The sequence below is a fragment of the Chiloscyllium plagiosum genome, chromosome 33 (assembly GCF_004010195.1).
Source record: "Chiloscyllium plagiosum isolate BGI_BamShark_2017 chromosome 33, ASM401019v2, whole genome shotgun sequence".
Classification (NCBI taxonomy): Eukaryota; Metazoa; Chordata; class Chondrichthyes; order Orectolobiformes; family Hemiscylliidae; genus Chiloscyllium; species Chiloscyllium plagiosum.
In genome coordinates this window covers 24,408,655-24,428,803 of record NC_057742.1, presented here as the reverse complement: position 1 = coordinate 24,428,803, position 20,149 = coordinate 24,408,655, and the positions used below count along the sequence as shown (strand labels likewise).

Sequence of the window (20,149 nt, the reverse complement as noted above, 5' to 3'; positions counted from 1 at the left end):
TAGAAGAAATCCTGGATGAGCCCCCAGTCTGATCTGGACCAGGCCAGACCCTTTCAAAACATTTCAAGAAGATAGCTCAGGCCCTAACTTTGCTAGTTGTTCTAAACAGGTGTAACGCAGATATTCTAGGAGGGGTATAGTTCGTCAAACCATTTGTTTTGAACAAAACAGCATTTATTCACAATATTACCGAATGAAACACACAAAAAAAGAACAGAATACTGAATAACTTAACCTATTTGAAAGCTCAAAAGATCATCCCGAGTTAATGATGCTGTTTAAAATAATTGCAACAATCCCCATAAACATGCCTTGGCAAAAAAAGGTAAAATTAAACACAGGATCTTACAGGAGAGACATCAGAGAGAGAGGAGCATCAGCATGGACCTGCTTCTTTGGGTCCAGCAGCTTTTACAACCTGCTTGACTGTTTTCAGTGAATAGTCAGACCAGACCAAACCAGAGAAAAGCCGAGCTGGGAGAACTGGCCACTCCCCTTTCATTGTATGAGAGTTTCTTTGTAAACTTGAATGCCTTTTGTCTGAGGCAGTATCTGTAAGCTATAATCAAAATGGCCCCAAAATCTATTCAAACCCAGACTTTTTGGAACCTGTGTTTTTATATCTGAAAAAAAAGGACAATGTAATCTTGTTAAAGGAGTAGCATCATCACACACATAAACTATCAGTATCACTTTGCAGACTCTTTATGTCTTCTTCACAACTTACTCTTCTGCATATTAAATTTATACATGAGGTCCTTTCTCCTCTTTCTTCTCCTGTTTCTTTACAAAAGCAATAAACTTTCACTTCACATACTTTTTTCTGGTCTCTTGTAAGGTTGTGTAGTTATTTGTTATGGGAAACCATAATTGTAACTGAGCAGTAAATGCATCTACAGTAAAGCAGGAGCACGTGCTCTGGCAGTTTAGACATTGGGTAAGTCTACACCATGTCATGACTAATTTTCGAATAGTAACCTTTAATATGGTGTCAAATGTCTTCTGGAAACTCAAGTACAGTATGTTCACTGATTCCCCTTTATGTTGCATACTTTTTGCTCAAATAAATCTGATGAAACAGTCAAAATTTCCCTTTTGCAAAACCAGTTTGACATTGCCTAGTTCCAGCAGGATTTTCAAAATGCCTTACAACAATCTCCCTTATAATCAGATTCCAGCATTTTTCTGTGACAGATATTAGACTAATCAGCCTACATTTTTCTGCTTTCTTTCTCCTTCTTTTCTGAAAGCGAGGAATCACATTTCCAATTTTCTAATTTAATGACAGCTGTATAAAATCTGAAGATTTACGGAAAATTGATTCCGATGCATTTACTTCCTCAGCAGCCCCTTCTTTTAAGACCATGAGATGATATCCATCAGGCCCAGGGAAATTTTGTTATAATCATGTTCCTTTTCCTTAGTGACTGTGATTATTTTAATTTCTCCACTCCCATTCATGTTCTAATTTGGAATTACTTTGAGACAATTTTGCTTCTTCAACAGCGAAGGCATACATCAAGGGCTGAATTTCATAAGGGCCTGCACAATGTAGGCTATGATGAAATGCATACAGAACTGGGGCAACAAGGGTACCATGCCCAACTTGACACTGAAATCACCTCGCTCCATCTTTTGTGGTTACCAAGTTTTCAAGTGACAAGTTGATATTACATTTCAGATTCTATAATGAAATTACACTATCACAGAAAAATATTAGCAGGAATTTGGAAAGCTTTATGAACCCGTGTGCAATGATAGGCATGGAAGAAATCTTTATTCCAGACATAATTGGATTGACAGTAAAAGAGTCAGCAAGGATATTGGTGATGTTTAATGTGAATCGAATTTTGGAGATCATTACGGGAAGCCTAATTGCCAGATCATGACAAAGGATCAATAGTTGTTGCAGTACGTTCATTCTAACAACATTCGACTGTTTGGAAGTGTGAATTACAAATGTCAGCATAATTTGACTTGTGTCAAATCAAAGATGGCTGCTGCATTAGTCTGCTCATTACTGAGTTAACTTTATGATTGGATTGAAAGTATCAAATATGTGTAACAATTTTAATATTTGCCCAAGGAAAGCTTTCCTGTGAGATACTTTTTTTTTCCAGTCCACTGTTCTATAAATCTCATTTGATATTGCCTGCTTTTGAAAACAGATAAATTATTAATACCTTCCTTTCCACCAACAAGTTAGAATGCTTGCATGTTATATCATATTGACAGCAGATTATTTCCTGAATTTCATGAACACTCTGTTTGGGGCCATAAGGCATCATTTGCAAAGTTTTTTTTTATTCTGAAATCTTTCTTATATTTGACTTGAGCGGTCAGAACTGTGCATTTTGACAGAAGTGTCACACAGGAGAGCTGTTGTCTCCCAGCAACATGATATCTTCCTACTAATTATAAAGATAAGGCTTTTTCTAAACTTTCAGCATCAATTTCAAATCCACACATCACTAGCAAATCACTCCTCGTTATATGGGATAATGAGAGAGGTAGCAATAGCAGTACCTCTACATGTTGCCTTTGAGTAACTGGTGGCAAGCAACTTCCAAATCTTATATTGTTTTGAAGTTAATCATGGAAATATTGTGAAATTGATGATTTGCTCTATCAATTTTTCAAGTGGAGAGCTCAAAATAGAGAGAGAGAGAGAGAGAGAGACTCACTCTAATTGTCCATTAAATATCTTAGGGATGAACTGTAAACATGTGACAATGTTTAAATGTGGAGTTTATTCTTTACTAAATACCGGGTGGTCAGAACATCAGTACAGCATCAATCATTATTTCATTATAATTGCCTGTCCTGTTGAGAGATTATGAAACATTTCCTGAGTGACCTTGAAAAGTTGACTATTTACTAGATGCTTGAACAGATTGTTTAAATCTTACCATGACAAGAGTTCGACCTTACAATTCACAATCCAAACACGAATTTTAATTGCACACATTCTTGTGATGGGTTTTGGATGATCGATTTTCTGTCTTCTTTGAAATCACATAGAATCCAGGGAGAGCTATCTGTTTGGATACAACATTGGCTTGACGTTAGGTGAGAGAGGGTGGTGGTGTAGGGTTGCTTTTCATACTGGAGGCCTGTGATCAGCAGTGTGCCACAAAGATCGGTGCAGGGTCCACTGCTTTTCGTCACTTATATAAATGTGAATATAGGAGGTATGGTTAGTAAGTTTGCAGAGGGTTATCTCAGATTATAACAGGATCTTGATCCGATGGGTCATTGGGCTGAAGAGTGCAGATAGAGTTAAAATAGTTTCTTAAATGTTCCTGAGTTACAATTTTATTTAATTTCATTGAAACCCTCCAAAGTCTTTGATTTAAACAGTAACTTTCGGGGACGTAAAGGAATTGCCTAGCAGAAAATTCAGTGTCTCAGACAATTTCTTCAGAGTTTTCTGCAATGTGGATTCTGCAAGGTCTCATTGAACCCCTTCCACCTACATTGGAATAATGGCTGTCTGCACAGCGGAGAATCCAGGCCAATGTACCTGTGAAGCCCTTTGGGATGTTTCATTTCATTGCAAGTGCTCTGTAAAGATAAATTGTTAATTTGGTTCCAAGTTTCTAATTTGGAAAACAAAGGTTTCTCATTTTGTATAATTAGATATTCAGGATGAGTCTTTTGAAGCAGCCAATCAATAGAAGCTATCCTCCTGTGACACTGATCCTTACATTGTAGAGGGAAAAACTCCTTACTGAGCTGGTTTTCACCACCTCCTAGCAACTGGCAAATGGCGATGTTTTGGAAGAGCGTTATTCAGCAAAATCTGCTAAAAGGGTTTATGCGAGGGAGGAAGGTAAATACAATCCAGGAATAAATACTTACAGGGATCTAATTGACGTGGCTATCGCTAGTTGTGTGGCAGAATCAGGCACCCAATGCAGTGAGGATGATCTCGATATCAAGAGCAACTTGTTCCATCGTTTCTGCTCTACACAAGTGGCATGGCGAGGTCCTCACTGGGCAACAGCAAAATGCCATTTGACAGGGATTAAGACTTTGTTAAACACCTTGTCAGTGCAACAACTCACCTCACCTCATTAATATTCTCGAATCTTACCAAACTCACCTAACAAGGTCAGCATTGGGAAAATCTGAAATGGAAGCCAGAGCAGGTACTGGACGGATTCAACTTGGCACTTGCTCTAAACAACGTCCATGTTGAAAACCGAGCACCAAGATCTCAGGGCACACTCCGTATTGCTGCCAATGCTAAGGTGGTCCCTGCTGCACTGAGTGTCCTATTCTGCCACACACACCCCAAGTCCATAGACATTGATGTTTGGCATGTATCAGCCTCGATGAATACTCATTGCATTTCTCTGATCCGCTTACAGAACACTTCTGCACTTCAGTGGTACCCCCTGGGCTGCACCAGGAATTCTCTTTGAAATGCTGCTGCAAGAATACTTGTGCACTCAGTGACACAAACCAAACTGGTCGACTGCACCAGACTGCATCTCCATGCTCTTTGCTTGCTGTTGTAGCACTCACTTACACTGACCCTACCTGGATACTCACAGCATCCCTATCTTGCATTGCCTCCTCTTGCCTTTTTGCAGTTTGCTTCCTTAACCAGAGATATCAGGCTCACAGTACTGCCGCGTTGCAATGCTCTTTTACACAGTCAGAAGATCAGGACGCTTGTGATTGTTATCAGCAGGCGTTAGATAGCCTTCTCTCAGGGGATGCTAAGTTAAGGGCAGACTCTGATACCAGTTCCTTCGAAATCCCAATGACCAAGTGCTTCTCTGTAGGGAAGGTTCAGGACAATGAAAGAATCCTGACTCCTGCTTCCTGCCCCATCGAATGGGTATCTTGTGCAGATTAGATGCCACAGCTTTATGTGGAGACAAGAATTGGGGCAGGACTGGCAGGTGAAAAAGTACACTTCTTATGTACTTCTTATTGTCTTCTTATGTACTTATATTCAGACTATAAGTAACTCTTTCAGAAGTTAGTCAGAAATGGAATGCCACAGCTTTATGTGGAGACAAGAATTGGGGCAGGACTGGCAGGTGAAAAAGTACACTTCTTTGTTGTAAATTTCTATCATTCTCATCAGTGACACAGAATGTTAAGCCAGGTTCTGATGGACAATTGAGGAAAGCAACATCCTCACAATCCTTTTAAAAAAAGTTTTTTGTTGCAGCAAACATCCCCAATACATGTTGATAATCTATTTCGCACAGTATAGGATACAAATTTGCCAAAAAAACAGATGGGGAATGAACTGCAGACTGTGATTTGCCCCGGGTTGACCTGAGGCTGGTATGCAATTCCTATTTCAATGAAGCATTCAAAATCACGTTAGTATAGATTAAAAAAATAGAACTCAATTCTGCTCAAGGCTTGTTTTCAAAGTTGCCCTGTGGTGAGAATACAAAATATCAAATTAAAAATTTAGGTCAGCTAATTAAAAGCCGCATAGAACCATTTTGTGTTGTTATGAACGCATTACAATTCAGTTTATCTAATTAAAATAGAGCATTCAGCAGACACTTCACACAAGGGTGGCATGCATTGTTAGAAATGATTATTTATTCTGCAGGTCACACATGTTCGATTATGACACAAACATCACCCTTATAACAAAACAACCTGCATGTCATTCTGATCAGGAGGAATATACTGATTCCTCTCTCTGTCCTACTCCTCCACTGGTCACAAAATTTTATATTTAAAAAGGGAGATGAGATTGTCTTCTTATGTACTTATATTCAGACTATAAGTAACTCTTTCAGAAGTTAGTCAGAAATGGATCATTAAATAACAAGTAAAAAAACTACAGACTTTGTTGCAAAAAACAATGTGAAAATTAATAACAAGACTTTTAAACTGCGCAACTACACACAACAATCCTTCTTGGAAACTCGCACACACAAACCACACAAGTAAGGGAAGAAACATCTGCACAGTGTTATCTTAAAAATACTTTAGGCAAATAACAGTTAAATTCAGGAAAAAGAATTATTCACAGGTTGACCAAGTGTTGGCCTGCAGCCAAAGCCTCTTTGCACAAACGGTGTTGGTACTGAGTTGTTCCCTTGGTTTGGTTATGACTGGTTGAAACTGTTCTTCTAGAATCAGTTGTGCAGACCCGAAATTGTCCCGGTAGGAGCCTCACGCTTGTAATAGCAAAACCCTCCAGTGAGCTTTCAACTCTCATACTTTGATGTTCCATAATGTACAAGAGAGATATAGCTCCAAACAGTAATAACCTAAGTTAACATTTCAAATAACACATCTTCCTAACAAATGTATATAGTGCCTTTCACTATACAACTCCCAAAAGCTGGAAATGCCCATTGCGTCATATCTCAGATGGGGCATTAAATCCATGCAAAAGGCAAAACAATGTAAATATTGCAAAAGTGGAATAAAAGCAAAAACATGCTGGAAATACTCCTTTTTAAAACATGTAATTATTGTGTAATGTGGATAATTACCCAAGAAACAGGGCACACAATTCTTGCACAGTGAACTCCCAGAACCTTGAATTGTGATATTGACCAGATAATCTGGTGATTTGGCTGAAAAATAAATATTGAGCAGAAGACCAAATAACTCAGTTGTCTTTCTTCAGCGTTGTTCTGTGGGAGCTTCTTCATCAACCTGTAAGAGTAGACAAGGCTTTGCTTTAACATGACCATTATTGGAAACACCTTGCAAGTCAGACTGTATCTGTCTTGGTGGAGAATCATCTCAACCTTAGTGCTTTCACTAGCAGTGAACTTAAAAGGTGGATGTGGCCTACCTGGGTACTGTCACTTTCCTGCCTCCACCAGAATTAATTCCTGTCCTATCACTAATTGAGGTCCTTAAGTGACCAGTTAAGGTCCAATTAAAGACCTCATACCATGAGCCTAGGATTAACTCAGCCTCAGGCAAATCTGTCACCATTCAGCATACACATCGGGTCAGTTTGTGCTAGCTACCTGTCACTTGGAGTAGACAAGCAGAAGGCTGGAAGAACACAGCAGGCCAGGCAGCATCAGGAGGTGGAGAAGTCAACATTTTGGGTGTAACCCTTCTTCAGGACTGGGCTGATACCTTCTGTACCATCACCAGCCTCACCATTGCCTGATCCACGTGTGTGTGAATGCTGAAACCTCCTAGACCCTCACCAGCCTCACCATTACCTGATTTGCATGTGTGAGTGCTGATACAGCACAAGGTTCCACCTATCAATTCTGGTCTCTCCAGATATTGCCTGACCTGCTGAGTATTTCCAGCATGTTTTTGCTTTTATTCCACTTTTGCAATATTTACATTGTTTTGCCTTTTGCATGGATTTAATGCCCCATCTGAGATATGACGCAATGGGCGTTTCCATAGTGCACCACTGGACTTTCAGTTTGACATTTGCATTCACTTCTTGGAGCCAATCTTGAGTCCATAGCTTTCAGTGCCACCAACTGAGGTCCAGCTGACCACCTCCGATTTATATATAGCATTGAATTCCCCTGAAGTGTGGCTACCAGTATAGAAGAGGTTAATTTCATTCAGAGCTGTACTGGAAATGGCAACAGAACCTCAAGTTTTAGAAAACTGTAAGATTCCACAGAGAATCTTTTCAACATACAACATCAGAAAACTGCAGCAATTCTGGATCGAAGATGCGACTACCCAAATTGGTATGGTGTTTCCAAATTGTCTCACTGCTGAAAGAGGCCAGTAGTTTTCTGCCATCTGTCCAAATGAGCATCCCACCTCATGCCATTTTTTTTGCTTTCTCCACATAGCCCTGCACATCATTCCTTTTCAAATAATTACCTAATTCCCTTTTGAATGGTTGGATTGGACCTACATCCACCACACTCTCAGGCAGTACATTCCACCCATCGCATGAAAACTTTCAATCTCCCCTTTGCTTATGCTTCCTTTACTAATTACTTTAGATATGTATCCTCACAATCTTGAAGCTTTCACAAATGGGAACATTTTGTCCCTGTTTAGTCTGCCCCAACATTTTATGATTTTGAATACTTTAGTTTTAAATGGTTATGGGTTGTGGGTTTCACAAGCTAGGTCAGCATTTATTGCTCATCCCTGAAAAAGGTGCTACTTTGGGTGGCATGGTAGCTTAGTGGTTAGCGCTACTGCCTGATAGCACCAGGGAGCTCAGTTCGATTCCACCCTTGGACGACTGTCAGAGTTTGCACACTCTCCCCGTGTTTGCATGGGCTTCTTCTCGATGCTCTGGTTTCCTCCCCAGTCCCAAGATGTCAAGGTTAGGTGGATTGGCCATGGGAAATGCAGGGTTACAGAAAGAGTGTGGGAGGTACAGTAGAGGGTTGGGTCTGGGTGAGATGCTCCTGGAAGGGTTGATGTGAACTCAATGGGCCAAATGGCCTGCTGTAGGGATTCTATGATTCTATGAGTCTTGGAAGACTTAAGTCGATAGGGTGTAAAAATACACACACAGTGTTGTTAGAAAACAAGTTCCAGGAATTTCACCAAGTGGCAGTGAAGAGTTGGTCATATATTTCCACATGAGAATGGTATGTGGCTTGGAAAGAAAATCGCAGCTCGTGATGTTCCTCTGGATCTGCCACCCTTGTCCTCCTAAGTTATAGATATTGTGTATTTAGCAGGTAGTGCCAAGGGAGCCTCGGTGAGTCACTATAGGTGTATATGGATGGTACACACTACTCTCAGGATATGCTGGTGGTGAAGGGATTGAATGATGAAGACAGTGGCTGGCATGTCAATTGTAGTGAGCTGCTTTGTCCTGGATGGTGTCAAGCTTGCTGAAGTTTGTTGAAACTACATTTGTCCATGTAAAATGGGGAATATTCCATCACAACCCTGACTTGAATCTTGAAATTATTGAGCAGATTTAGGAAGACAAGAGATGAGTTACTCACTGTACAATCCTAAGTTTCTCACCTGCTCATATAGCAAAACCATTGGATTTGCCTGCTTTTTATAGATAGTATGTACTTTGACAATTTTCCACATTGCTGAGTAGATGTCAGTATTGTAACTGTACTGGAACAGCTTTGCTAGGAATGTGGCTAGTTCAGGAGCACAAGTCTTCAGTACTGTTGCCAGTATGTTGTCAGGCCCTTTAACCTTTACGTTATCCTTTAGTTTTTGGCATTTCATGATAGCACATTGATTGAATTGATTTGGCTGAAGACTGGCATCTGTGATGCTGGGGACCCCAGGAGCAGGCTGAAATGGATCATCCACTCGGCCATTCTGGCTGAAGAACTTGCAACTGTTTCAACCTTGTCTTTTGCAATAATATGCTGGGCTCTCCCATCATTGAGCATGGCGACATTTCAATTGATTAATAATTGAAACCTGCACCTCCATTCTAACTGATTGAAGATTTGAGCGCCATCTTATGTGTGTTCAATTCATTTGCATGAGTTGTATGACCCTTTGATCTCTTCCTTATAAATTCTGTGTCTAAGATCTTCCTTTCTCACTAACATCTAATGAAGGAGCAGCGCTTTGAAAGCTAGCGTTTTCAAATAAACCCATTGGTCTTATGACCTGGTGTCCAATATTTTATAGAACGTGGTCAGTCTATTTTATTCTCTCCTTGGTGTAATGATTCCCATATTCCAAACCTTTGATCAATTATGTGACATTGATATATGTCCCTCTGATTCATGCAAAATCCCACAAAGTGTCTTCTGATGTTTCATGCTTATTTGCTTCCCTGGACATGTCAGGGTCTGATATACAAGTGACACATTCCTGGATTGGGGAGCACATGCTCAGTGAACTGTAACTCTGATATAGCTGCATGGTGCCTGAGAAATAGGCTTTATGTGACCCAATTTCTCAGCCATGAAGTTTTATTCATGGTCCTTTACCAGAAGCCAGTAGAATTTACAGCTAGCTGAGAACCTATAGCAAAATAAGTTGCAGGTTAAAAATCTGTACTACACAGAGCACTTAAGATATCTACATATTTGCTTTGTTCAATGAATCCTTTATAAAATCCTTTGGAAAAAATGTTTTCTTATAAGTACCCCCAGCAACAGAGCCACCTTCAGTGTGAATAGACACATTGCAGTCAGAATGCGGGAACATCTTTTTCTTTCCCATTTAGTAACAGGCTGTGCGACTCAGCAATAGCTAATCAATCAGCTTTATTTCTCACTTATTTCTGTGCTCTTATTGTGTCCATCAAGACTGTACAGTTCTTCAATACAATTATATGATTCATGGTTTAAAATTCTTGTTTTGTGTGTAATATTGTTCCAGCTGTTGCAAAGTTTTCCCTGTAATATGAATGGAGCATAACAACGGCACCCAGAGGCAGTATTGCAGAGCATTACTTGTGATGTTGCTATAAAATAAATAGGCCATTAAACATGCTACATTATTCAGTGCAGTTGAGTAACTCCAAATATGTGGATAAACCATATCATGAAGCTTTGTATGTTCTTCATAGCATTTACAATCAATCAAAGGTTTCTGAGAATCTCAGCTCAGGTGTGACAATAGCATTGTATGCCTCGTGCTTTCTGTGAGTACCTGAGAAAATGCACTTTCCCAAACTGCTTCTCTGAACAGAGATTGGTAATGAAGAAGCCAATAAGTAGAGACATCTTTTTCAATGATAAATTACTATGTTGTGAAACAGATTTTGTAAGAAATTGAATCAAAGATCCAAACAAATATTGAGTATTGAGAACTTGTGAAAACAGAAACAAGCTGATTTAGAAAGACGTTGACGCACTAATTGTAAACATTTCTTTTTGACAAATTAAGAGTGTGGAAGTTTCAACTTGAACTGACAGCCTAATATATGGAGCTAGTGTATCACTCAATGGGTAATGTGAAGGTAGCAGTGTTCTCAAAAATCTACTGCATTTGCCCTTCCTGATGGTACATGTGGAGGGTTTGGAAGGTGCTGTCAAAGGAACCTTGACAATTTGCCGCAGTGCATCCTGTTTATGATACATATTGCGACCACTATGCATCAGTGGTAGAGAGCTAAACGGTAAAGTAGGCTGCTTTGTCCTGCAGGATGTTGAGCTTCTTGACTTGTATTTTGTAAATGATGGAAAAGCTTTGAAGTATTAATGATGGGATACCTGCAGCAAAGGATCCAGCCTCTGATCTACCTTTATAACCACAATATTTAATTACCTTTCTGGTCAATACCATTCTGAAGATGTTGATGATGACAAACTCAGTCACAGTAATGCCTTTGAATGCCAATTTGTTAGATAATCTACGTTGACAGTTATTTGCCACTTTCATGCAGTGATGTTGTCCAGTGTTTGCTTCTTGTGGCTATGGAATTCAGCAGTTTTGACAAAAGGTTTGTCAAAGGCTGCACTAATGTCTGGTGTAAAATGGACTCGATGGGACTCAAACTGAATATTGAGAGTAGGTTTTAGTTAAGTAAGTGAAATAACTCCACAGTGGCGCCATCATCAAGTCTCCCTTTATTTACACATGGAGAATCCTTGACGCTGTTCCAGCTCTCTCATAGCCAACTCTCAAAGTGAACAGGATGTCTGACACACCTGCTTATATCTGTCAGGCAGGTCTCCCTGATGGAACCACATTAACAGCCCCAATCAGGGAACTCATATTCTGAGGTCCACCTTGCTGACCTGGCTAGAATCACTGCATCTCTCCATCTCTGGGTCCGAGGACATAGGCCAATTCTTTTATTGTTGCTCCTCCTTGGGCATTTTAGCACTGGATTAGGTTCCTCCAACTTTATCCCATGGTTCCGAACACATGGTAGTTCACCTCTTGTGCCCAGACCATTTCGGAAGAAAGTGATTCTCTTCTTCAGGTGGCAAAGGCATCGAATTGGCAATATCTGCCATGTCCATCTCAGATTCCACTGCCTGTTGGAAAGGGAGACCACATGGGTACCAGAATAGTTGGAAAAGCTGTAGAGGAAACAGGTACGTTTTGGTCTTGCAGCGTTTGTGAGGTTGCAGCTTTCATATGGTCCATATGGGTTGTACTAATCTGAACTTTATATGTTATGGGACCTGACCTCACGCCGACTGTGCCTCTTACCCATGCAGGCTCATTCTCATGGGTCCTAGTCACCAAACTTCACTTCTTGAGGTAAACTGTCTGTCTCACCTACAGATTCTGGATCAATGGTGCTGGAAGAGCACAGCAGTTCAGGCAGCATCCGAGGAGCTTCAGCCAAATTGACGTTTCGGGCAAAAGCCCTTCATCAGGAATAAAGGCAGAGGTCTTGTGTCTGGCACTGGCATTCATAATGCTGTTTCAGGTTGGAGAAGATCAGATTTAACCTGGTGCAGAATCTTCTCCCCATTACCAACTCTGCCAGAGCTATCCCTGTAGTTGCATGAGGTATAGTTCTATAATTAAATAGCAACTGGGACAGTTTCGTATCGAGTGAAGCTGTAGACTGTTTCTTTAAGCCTGCCTTCAAAGTTTGGACTGCTGTTTCTGCCAGACCATTGGATGATGGATGGTATAGAGCTGTCTTTATGTGATGAATAGCATTCAACTTTAGGAAATACTCAATTTTGGTGCTGGTAAACAATGGCCTGTTATTTCCATAATAGTTCACCAGCCCAGGAAAGATCAAAGCTCTGTTACAAACCTGGGAGCCAGGTCACTTTTGATTGCCCTCACTTTATCTTCTGATGGGTGTAGACCAGTCTTGTCATCTCCATAGCTCAAGTAGGTCATTTGGGTGCCTGGAACACATAATTTTCCCTTCTTAGGTGTACGACCACCTCGGAGAAACATCTAAGAACTATGTCCAAGTTCTCTAAGTGCTTCTTATTGGTCATTCCATTTATTAGTACGTCATCTAGATAAATGGTGATCTGGAGTAGACCTTGTAAAATGTTTTCCATTGTCTGCAGAAACATTGCACAGGCTGGTAGTATCCCAAATGGCAGTCTCATATCTTGATACAAACTCTTACAGGTATTAAAAGAGCATACTTCTGAGATTTGTCATCTAACTGCAATTGCACATATGCATTAGCTTCATGAAGGACAGCTCCCTCCTGTCGGCTTGCATATAAATCCTCTGTTCAGGATATGCTCTGAGTGAGGCTGTATAATTGCCTTCACTCAATTGGTTTTTCCCAAGCTCAGTCAGACTGGCGAGGATATCCACTTCCATCAGAATACCCTGGAACTCGTGTTCCACTTGCCACATGTTCCAATGGCAAAGCCAGTTGTAGTGCCTGTTTGAAGTCCAATTGGATTCAGCTAGTAAACACTTTTCATAGTTACACCACGTGGAGTGGTCTTTGACTTTGATCTGGCTCCCTCAGAGTCAGCTCTTAGAGTGAACAGAATGTCTGACATTCCTTTTTTTTTTGTTTTTTTTTCTTACTCCTATGCTTTTTCTTTTACCCCCACACTACTGCCTAACTGGAACATAAATAGTTCCATTTTCCATTTTGTTGGGTAAGTGCTAATGTTGCAGCTGTACTGGAACTGCTTGGTTAGAGGCGCAGCCTGTTCGAGAGCACAGTCCTTCAGTGCTATAGCTGGGATGTTATCTTGATCTTTGAGCTTTTCAGCAATTTCTTGATATCAAGGAGTGAATTGAATTAGTTGAAGGTTGGCAGCTAGCGGAGGCTGAGATTCATCACTAAGTTGGCACTTACAGCAAATGAAATTAACAACTACATCAGCTTTATCTAACGTTTGGTCCCTGTATCATTGAAGATGCAGATTCGCATTGAGCCACCTCCTCCTGTCAATTGTCTAAACCTCTCTCTTTAAGCTGCATATGTACTTGTGTTCTGAGATGCATAGCAAGAAATATCTTTGTTAATATTGGCAGAATTGTTGTGGAGAGGCTGGGTCCCATTAACCACTGAATGAAAACCTTTGTGGATTCACTGCTGTCTGGTGTGAGACCCTATTTTGACAGGTTTTCTTTGATTGTTGACAATGTTCAATTGTTTCCTCTCTCTCTTTCAGAAGACACCACATTTGAAGCTGGGATACGTGTACAGCTGCACACTCAGTCTGAGCCACCATTTGTACATGAGCTGGGATTTGGAGTCGCGCCAGGATTCCAAACATTTGTTTCCACTCAAGAACAACGGGTACTGTATTTGCTCTGATATTCACGTCGGCTCTTGCATTTCGCCCTCTGAGCATTTCACCTTCGGTTGTACATGTTCTCAAAGAAAGATTTTCTTTTCCCTTCACTTCTTTATTTCATTCTCCTATTGTAGACATCCCCATGTAACACACCACATTGTAGTTGAGAATTGCAAGATATGTGCTCCAACCTCTGACATTCATGCTGCAAGGTAGAGGCATGCCCAGGGCTACACTGTCAGTCTGATTTGTCTCCATTGTGATATCTGCTTGGGTGTTTTTCACAACACAGCCAAGACCAGCAGCTCATCAATACAAGTCAGTCATTTTATTCCTGTATTTTAGCAGCCGATGGCTTTACACAGAGGGACATCAAGTAGAATTGCCATTATATATGCAGAGAATATTTGAAATACTATAATCTGGATAATGGCACTAAATGTTTAAATGCTCAACATTCCCTAATATAGCATGCTTGGTTCTATTCACTGAAATACTTATGCAATTGCAAACAAGTTTGACTATGGCCATGTTATAAAGAACTCATAATTCTCTTTCATTTATTCTTTTATGGAACATGGGTATTACTGGTAAGGCCAGCATTTGTTGCCTTCTCTAGTTTTCCTGAGCAGCATTTAAGAGTCAACTATGTCATTAGGGGTTTGGAGTCACATGTAGACCAGGCCAGGTAAGGGTGGCGGATTTTCTCCTGTCAAGAACAGTAGTGGATTAGATGGGTTTTCACAATAATCAACGATCATTATTATAGCTATCATTTCAGAAATAGATTGGATTCCCTACAGGATGGAAACAGGCCCTTCGGCCCAACATGTCATACCGACCCTCTGAAGAGTAACCCATCCAGACCCATTCCCCTAACCTATATTTACCCCTGACTTGGCAATTTAGCATAGCCAATTCACCTGACCTGCACATCTTTGGATTTTGGGAGGAAACCGGACCTTTTTTTTTTAAAGTGCTTTATTCATTTTCTACCACCAGGAAAACTAAAACACCCGAGTGGCCAGTGACAAGCAGTGCCCTTCTCTTCCAGGGCAATGCCTACATGATCAGAAAAAGTGAAGTGGGGGTAGAGATTAAATCAAAATAGAATTGGAGGGGGAAATAAAGCACTCCACACCCCGCAGTGCCATTCCTCCCTGAAAACCTTGAGGGCGTTGGTAGACACCGCGTGCTCCTTCTCCAGGGACAGCTGGGCCCAACCGTAACCGTGGAAGCAGGGCAGGCAATCGGCCATAACAACCCCCTCCACTGCCCTCTGCCTGGACCTGTTACTGGCCAGCCTGTCCCAGCCAAGGAGCAGACCCTCTGACCTGCTTTCCGCATTCCGCTCAGGTAGTTTTGTATTTCATATTTGTTAATCAAATTTAAATTTGGCTAGCTGCTGTGATGGGATTGAACCCAGGCTCCCAGAGCATTAACTTGAATTACTAGTCCAGTAACGTGACCATGATTTCAATACCCTCTCACAATATCACCAGTAATTGAAGAGAGAAATAGCAATTAAGAGCCACCACCTGTTGAAGTAATGAATTAATAATTACACTATTAATTGAAATTACTGATTATTTAAAGAATTTGCCTGCAACTGTGGATTACTTGCAAAGTTCTTTAAAACAGAGGCAAGCTCAGGAAGTCTATTATCATGCCATTTCCTAGTGCAAACAGATCTTATCATCAGCTTACCAGAGGGATGCGTCCTTAGCATTAAGCTACATGATTCTCAGACAAATACATGTGAAAGGCAAATATGCTTCAGCTTTCAGTCCAACATCTTATTCCTCATTTATAAAAGGACCATGTTAAAGCATTTTACATATATTGTTGAGCACTATATCTTTCTGATTTGGAGATGTCGGTGTTGGACTGGGGTGTACAAAGTTAAAAATCAAACAACACCAGATTATAGTCCAGCAGGTTTAATTGGAAGCACACTAGCTTTCGGAGCGACGCTCCTTCATCAGGTGGTAGCTCCGAAAACTAGTGTGTTTCCAATTAAACCTGTTGGACTATAACCTGGTGTGTGATTTTTAACTTTATATCTTTCTGAACATCCTTTGAAATCCAAATTGTTATCAAATGTCTGTTGAAAGTGTAATAAATTTCTGGAAGTACAAGTAAGTTAAATATCTTCAAATGTTTGAAATTGCAAGTTTTTAAAACACTATTTAGTGTATAACATCATTTAAACATGAGAAAGCAAGTAACCTGATTAATCTTTAAACCAACAGAAAATCTCCATCAAATAAAAGTAGAAATTACTGGAAAAGCTTAGCATGTCTGACAACATCTGTGGAGAGAAATCAGATTTAACATTTCAGGTTTGGTGATCCTTACTCAAAACGGTTCTGAGGAAGGGTCACCGGATCCGAAACATTAACTCCAATTTCTCTCCATAGATGCTGCCAGACCTGCTGAGCTTTTCCAGCAATCTCTCTTGGTGTTTCTGATTTACAACACCTGCAGTTTTTTTTCAGTTCTTATTTAGAAAATCTCCCTCCACAATTATATCTTATGCTGGCTCTGAAGTGGACACTTCATTCTCGAGGGGACCATCCTAAACTATTCTCAATACTTTGCTCTTTCTCTTCCCAGGTGTGTAGCTGCAAATCTCAAAGTTATTTTCAAGGTCAGGCTTACCCCAGAGATTCCACCCACCTCACCAATGCTAGGCAAATCTTCCAGCCTCATTTAAAAACTCACAAATGCATTCTATTCAGTCTGAGAATGTGGATTCCTATCCACATTCTGCATGCTGAAGAACATCAGAAACTGGCTCCTCTCTCTCTCTCTCTCTCTCTTTTCCAAATGCTTGCAGACTGACTTACCTTCCATGATATTTTAGGAAAACATTCAAACTCTGTCCCACAATGGTTTGTTGTGGACTCCTACCCTTTCAAAGCCTACCTCCATACAACATGAATGATGTGAGCGTTATGTTAATTACCTATCCTCTAGACTCCCAAAGTCATTAAGCCCTGGAATTGAATAGACTGGTAAAAGTACAACCATTTACAAAACCTGACATTCAAACCCCTCCCTGGGGCCTAGGCACAGAGAAAATCAATCCACCATCAGCAGAGAAGGTCTGGTGATTTCTTGCAAGTATAAATAACTCACACCTTCTTCCCAGTCAGAAAACCTGAGCTCCCTCTCAACATCAATAACCAAACCTGGTTGTCAGACAGAATTTTAAAAGGTCACATGACATCTCTCATTCCTTCATTTTGTCCTAATTAAAGAGGCAATCACAAAACATAACAACCTTACAACCTTTCTGTTTATAATACAGTACTGCTGTGCCCTTATTCTGTAAGTTCCCATGAAAACATTTTTTCCTGCCCTTCCTCTTTAAGACATGTCTGTTCCTTGCAGAATGTAAGATTGGGCAAATCTTCATTCCTAGAGTATAAGGCATCAGTTTCACTTACTTATTTAACAAGTTTTTTTAAAAACATTGTTTTAATAAAGGATATAATTATATCAGGAGAATTTCAGCGAAGGTTTATTTGACTAATTGTTGGGATAAAGGGCTTAACTTATGAAGAAAGCCTATTGGAACAAAAGCAGAAATTGCTGAAGAAACTCAGCAGGTTTGGCAGCATCTGTGGAGAGAGAATCAGAGTTAATGTTTCAGGTCCATTGAGCCTTTGGCCTGTTGGAGTTTAGAAGATCTTATTGAAAAAATATGATCCTGAGAAGACTTTGTAGGCTAAATATCAAGAGTTGGGGGGACTTGAACAAAAGAATCCATAGAATCCAAACAGTGCAGAAAGAGGCTATTCAGCCCATCAAGTCTGCATTGACCCTCCCGCCCAGACCCAGACTCCTACCCTATCCCCATAAGCCCCCATTTACGATGGTTAATCGACCTAGTCTGTATAGCTGGCAATTTAGCACGGCCAGTCCACATCTTTGGAGGAAACCAGAGCACCCAAAGGAAACCCAAACAGACATGGGGAGAACATGCAAACTCCACAGTGATAGACACCCCACGGCTGGAATCAAACCCAGGTCCTTGTAGCAGTGTTAACCAACGCTAACTAGGGGACACCATTTAAAAATAAAAGTTCTGCCTTTTAAGACTGAGATAAAGAGTTGCTTTGAAGCTAACAGATTGTTAGGCTGTGGAATTGTCAACATAAAGCAACAGAGATTGGGTTACTGAGTTTATCCAACATAGAATTTGATATATTTTTGATCGATAAAGGAGTCAAGGGTTATAAAAATGGACAGGAAAGTGGAGTTAAGCCTACAAGCAGATGAACCATGTTCTTACAGAATGACTGAACAGAAAGGCGGAATGATGTATTATTTCTTCTAAGGCCTCTGTTCCTCTAAGTGCAAAAGGAATCTTCACTTGTTCTCTTTTGGGTTAAACACCTCCCTGGGACCCGAGCAACTGAGTGGATTACCCAGTGCCAAAGAATGGAGAAGCCCCAAACATTGCATTACTGTTGTGTTTCCCTCCCTCCTCACTGAAGGAGAAAAAGAGGGAGAGGCAGTTGTTCGAAAATTTGGTTGTGGCTTAGAAACAGCAGAGCATCAGCAGTGTGCATCAGCTTGACCAATAAAAGTGGCAGGAACTTTAGGAAAGCTGGTGACATGTGTGGCATGTAAAAAATGGGAGGTTTTGGATTCACAAGACATTCAGGGCAGTCTTGCCTGCGTGCCAGAGGGTAGCAGTTTAAAAATGGCTGATTTGGAGCAGTGACTCTCTTCAATATGCACCATGCAAGATGGAAACAGGTTTCTGGAACAGTTGTTCCAGAGAGTGGTCACTCCCATCATGATAGGCAGACAAGGAGGAGTGTAGGGATAGCAGGAGAGTGGGAAACCATTCATCGAAAGGAATGGAGACAACAGGGCCAGGAAACCCAAGGCATCCTGAAGCTGAAATTTTAGATGCCCATATAGTGAGCAACATGACTGAGTCAGGAGTAGATGACTCAAGGGAAAACCACACAACTATGATATCTGAGGCTTCACTAGGAAAAGGGGGAGAGGCAGATCAGCAGATTAGAAAGGCAGTAGTAGTGGGTGACTCAGTAGCTCGAGGGATTAACCGTCTAGTTTGCAGATGAGATTGTGAATCCCATGTGGTCTGTGTCTTCCCTGGAAGGGTTCAGACCAAAATGGAACAACTGGATACACTCCTGGAAAGGGAGGGTGAACAATCATTCATTATGATTCATATGGGAGCCAATGGCAAAGGCAGAGCTAGCATGGTGGAGTTTCAGGATTAGTTCCAGGAGATAGGGAGTAGATTGAAACATAGGACCTCCAGGGCAATAATCAGAGAAATGCTACCTGTGACACAAACTTCAACATTTAGGAAAAGGCAGATCAGGGAGGTAAATGTGTAGCTTAAGAGGTGGTATAAAGAGGAGAGGCTTAGATTTTTGGGACATGGGGGTCACTTTTGCGAAAGGAGAAAACTGTTCAGAAGAGATGGGCTTCACTTGAGCCGAAATGGAGCTCATCTCCTAGCTGAGAGTAAACAGTGTAATGGGGGTAGGTTTAATCTTGTAAGGCAGAAGGATGAGTGGAGGAATGGGCATAGTTTTGGAAGTGGATTAGTGGTGCTGGAAGAGCACAGCAATTCAGGCAGCATCCGAGGACAGGCAAAATCGACGTTTCGGGCAAAAGCCCTTCATCAGGAATAAAGGCAGAGAGCCTGAAGCATGGAGAGATAAGCTAGAGGAGGGTAGGGGTGGGGAGAGAGTGGCATAGAGTCTGAGGAAATGACCTGGGAGTTGCAATGAGAGAGAGACTCCCTGAGATTCTTGTAGAGAGAAGAGGAAAACTTCTTCAAGGCAGGCATCCTTGCAAGAGGATTCGCAGTAGGGTTAAAATCAACGAGGTAAAAACAATGACTGCAGATGCTGGAAACCAGATTCTGGATCAGTGGTGCTGGAAGAGCACAGCAATTCAGGCAGCATCCGAGGACAGGCAAAATCGACGTTTCGGGCAAAAGCCCTCCATCAGGAATAAAGGCAGAGAGCCTGAAACATGGAGAGATAAGCTAGAGGAGGGGGGGGGGGGGG

The 20,149-nt window shown here is 41.0% G+C and overlaps 1 protein-coding gene across 5 annotated transcripts in view; it reads left to right on the top strand.

Moving 5' to 3' along the window:
* The window catches only part of LOC122539947 (acid-sensing ion channel 2-like), a 1,330,135-nt gene that overhangs the window by 1,202,559 nt on the left and 107,427 nt on the right, over nt 1–20,149 (top strand). For 4 of the 5 annotated variants that reach the window (XM_043675161.1, XM_043675163.1, XM_043675159.1 and 1 more), the window contains one exon: nt 13,956–14,083. In XM_043675161.1, coding sequence (XP_043531096.1) covers nt 13,956–14,083 — 128 coding nt within the window. The remainder of the gene's footprint in view (nt 1–13,955; nt 14,084–20,149) is intronic. The other variant, XM_043675160.1, reaches the window with a different exon arrangement.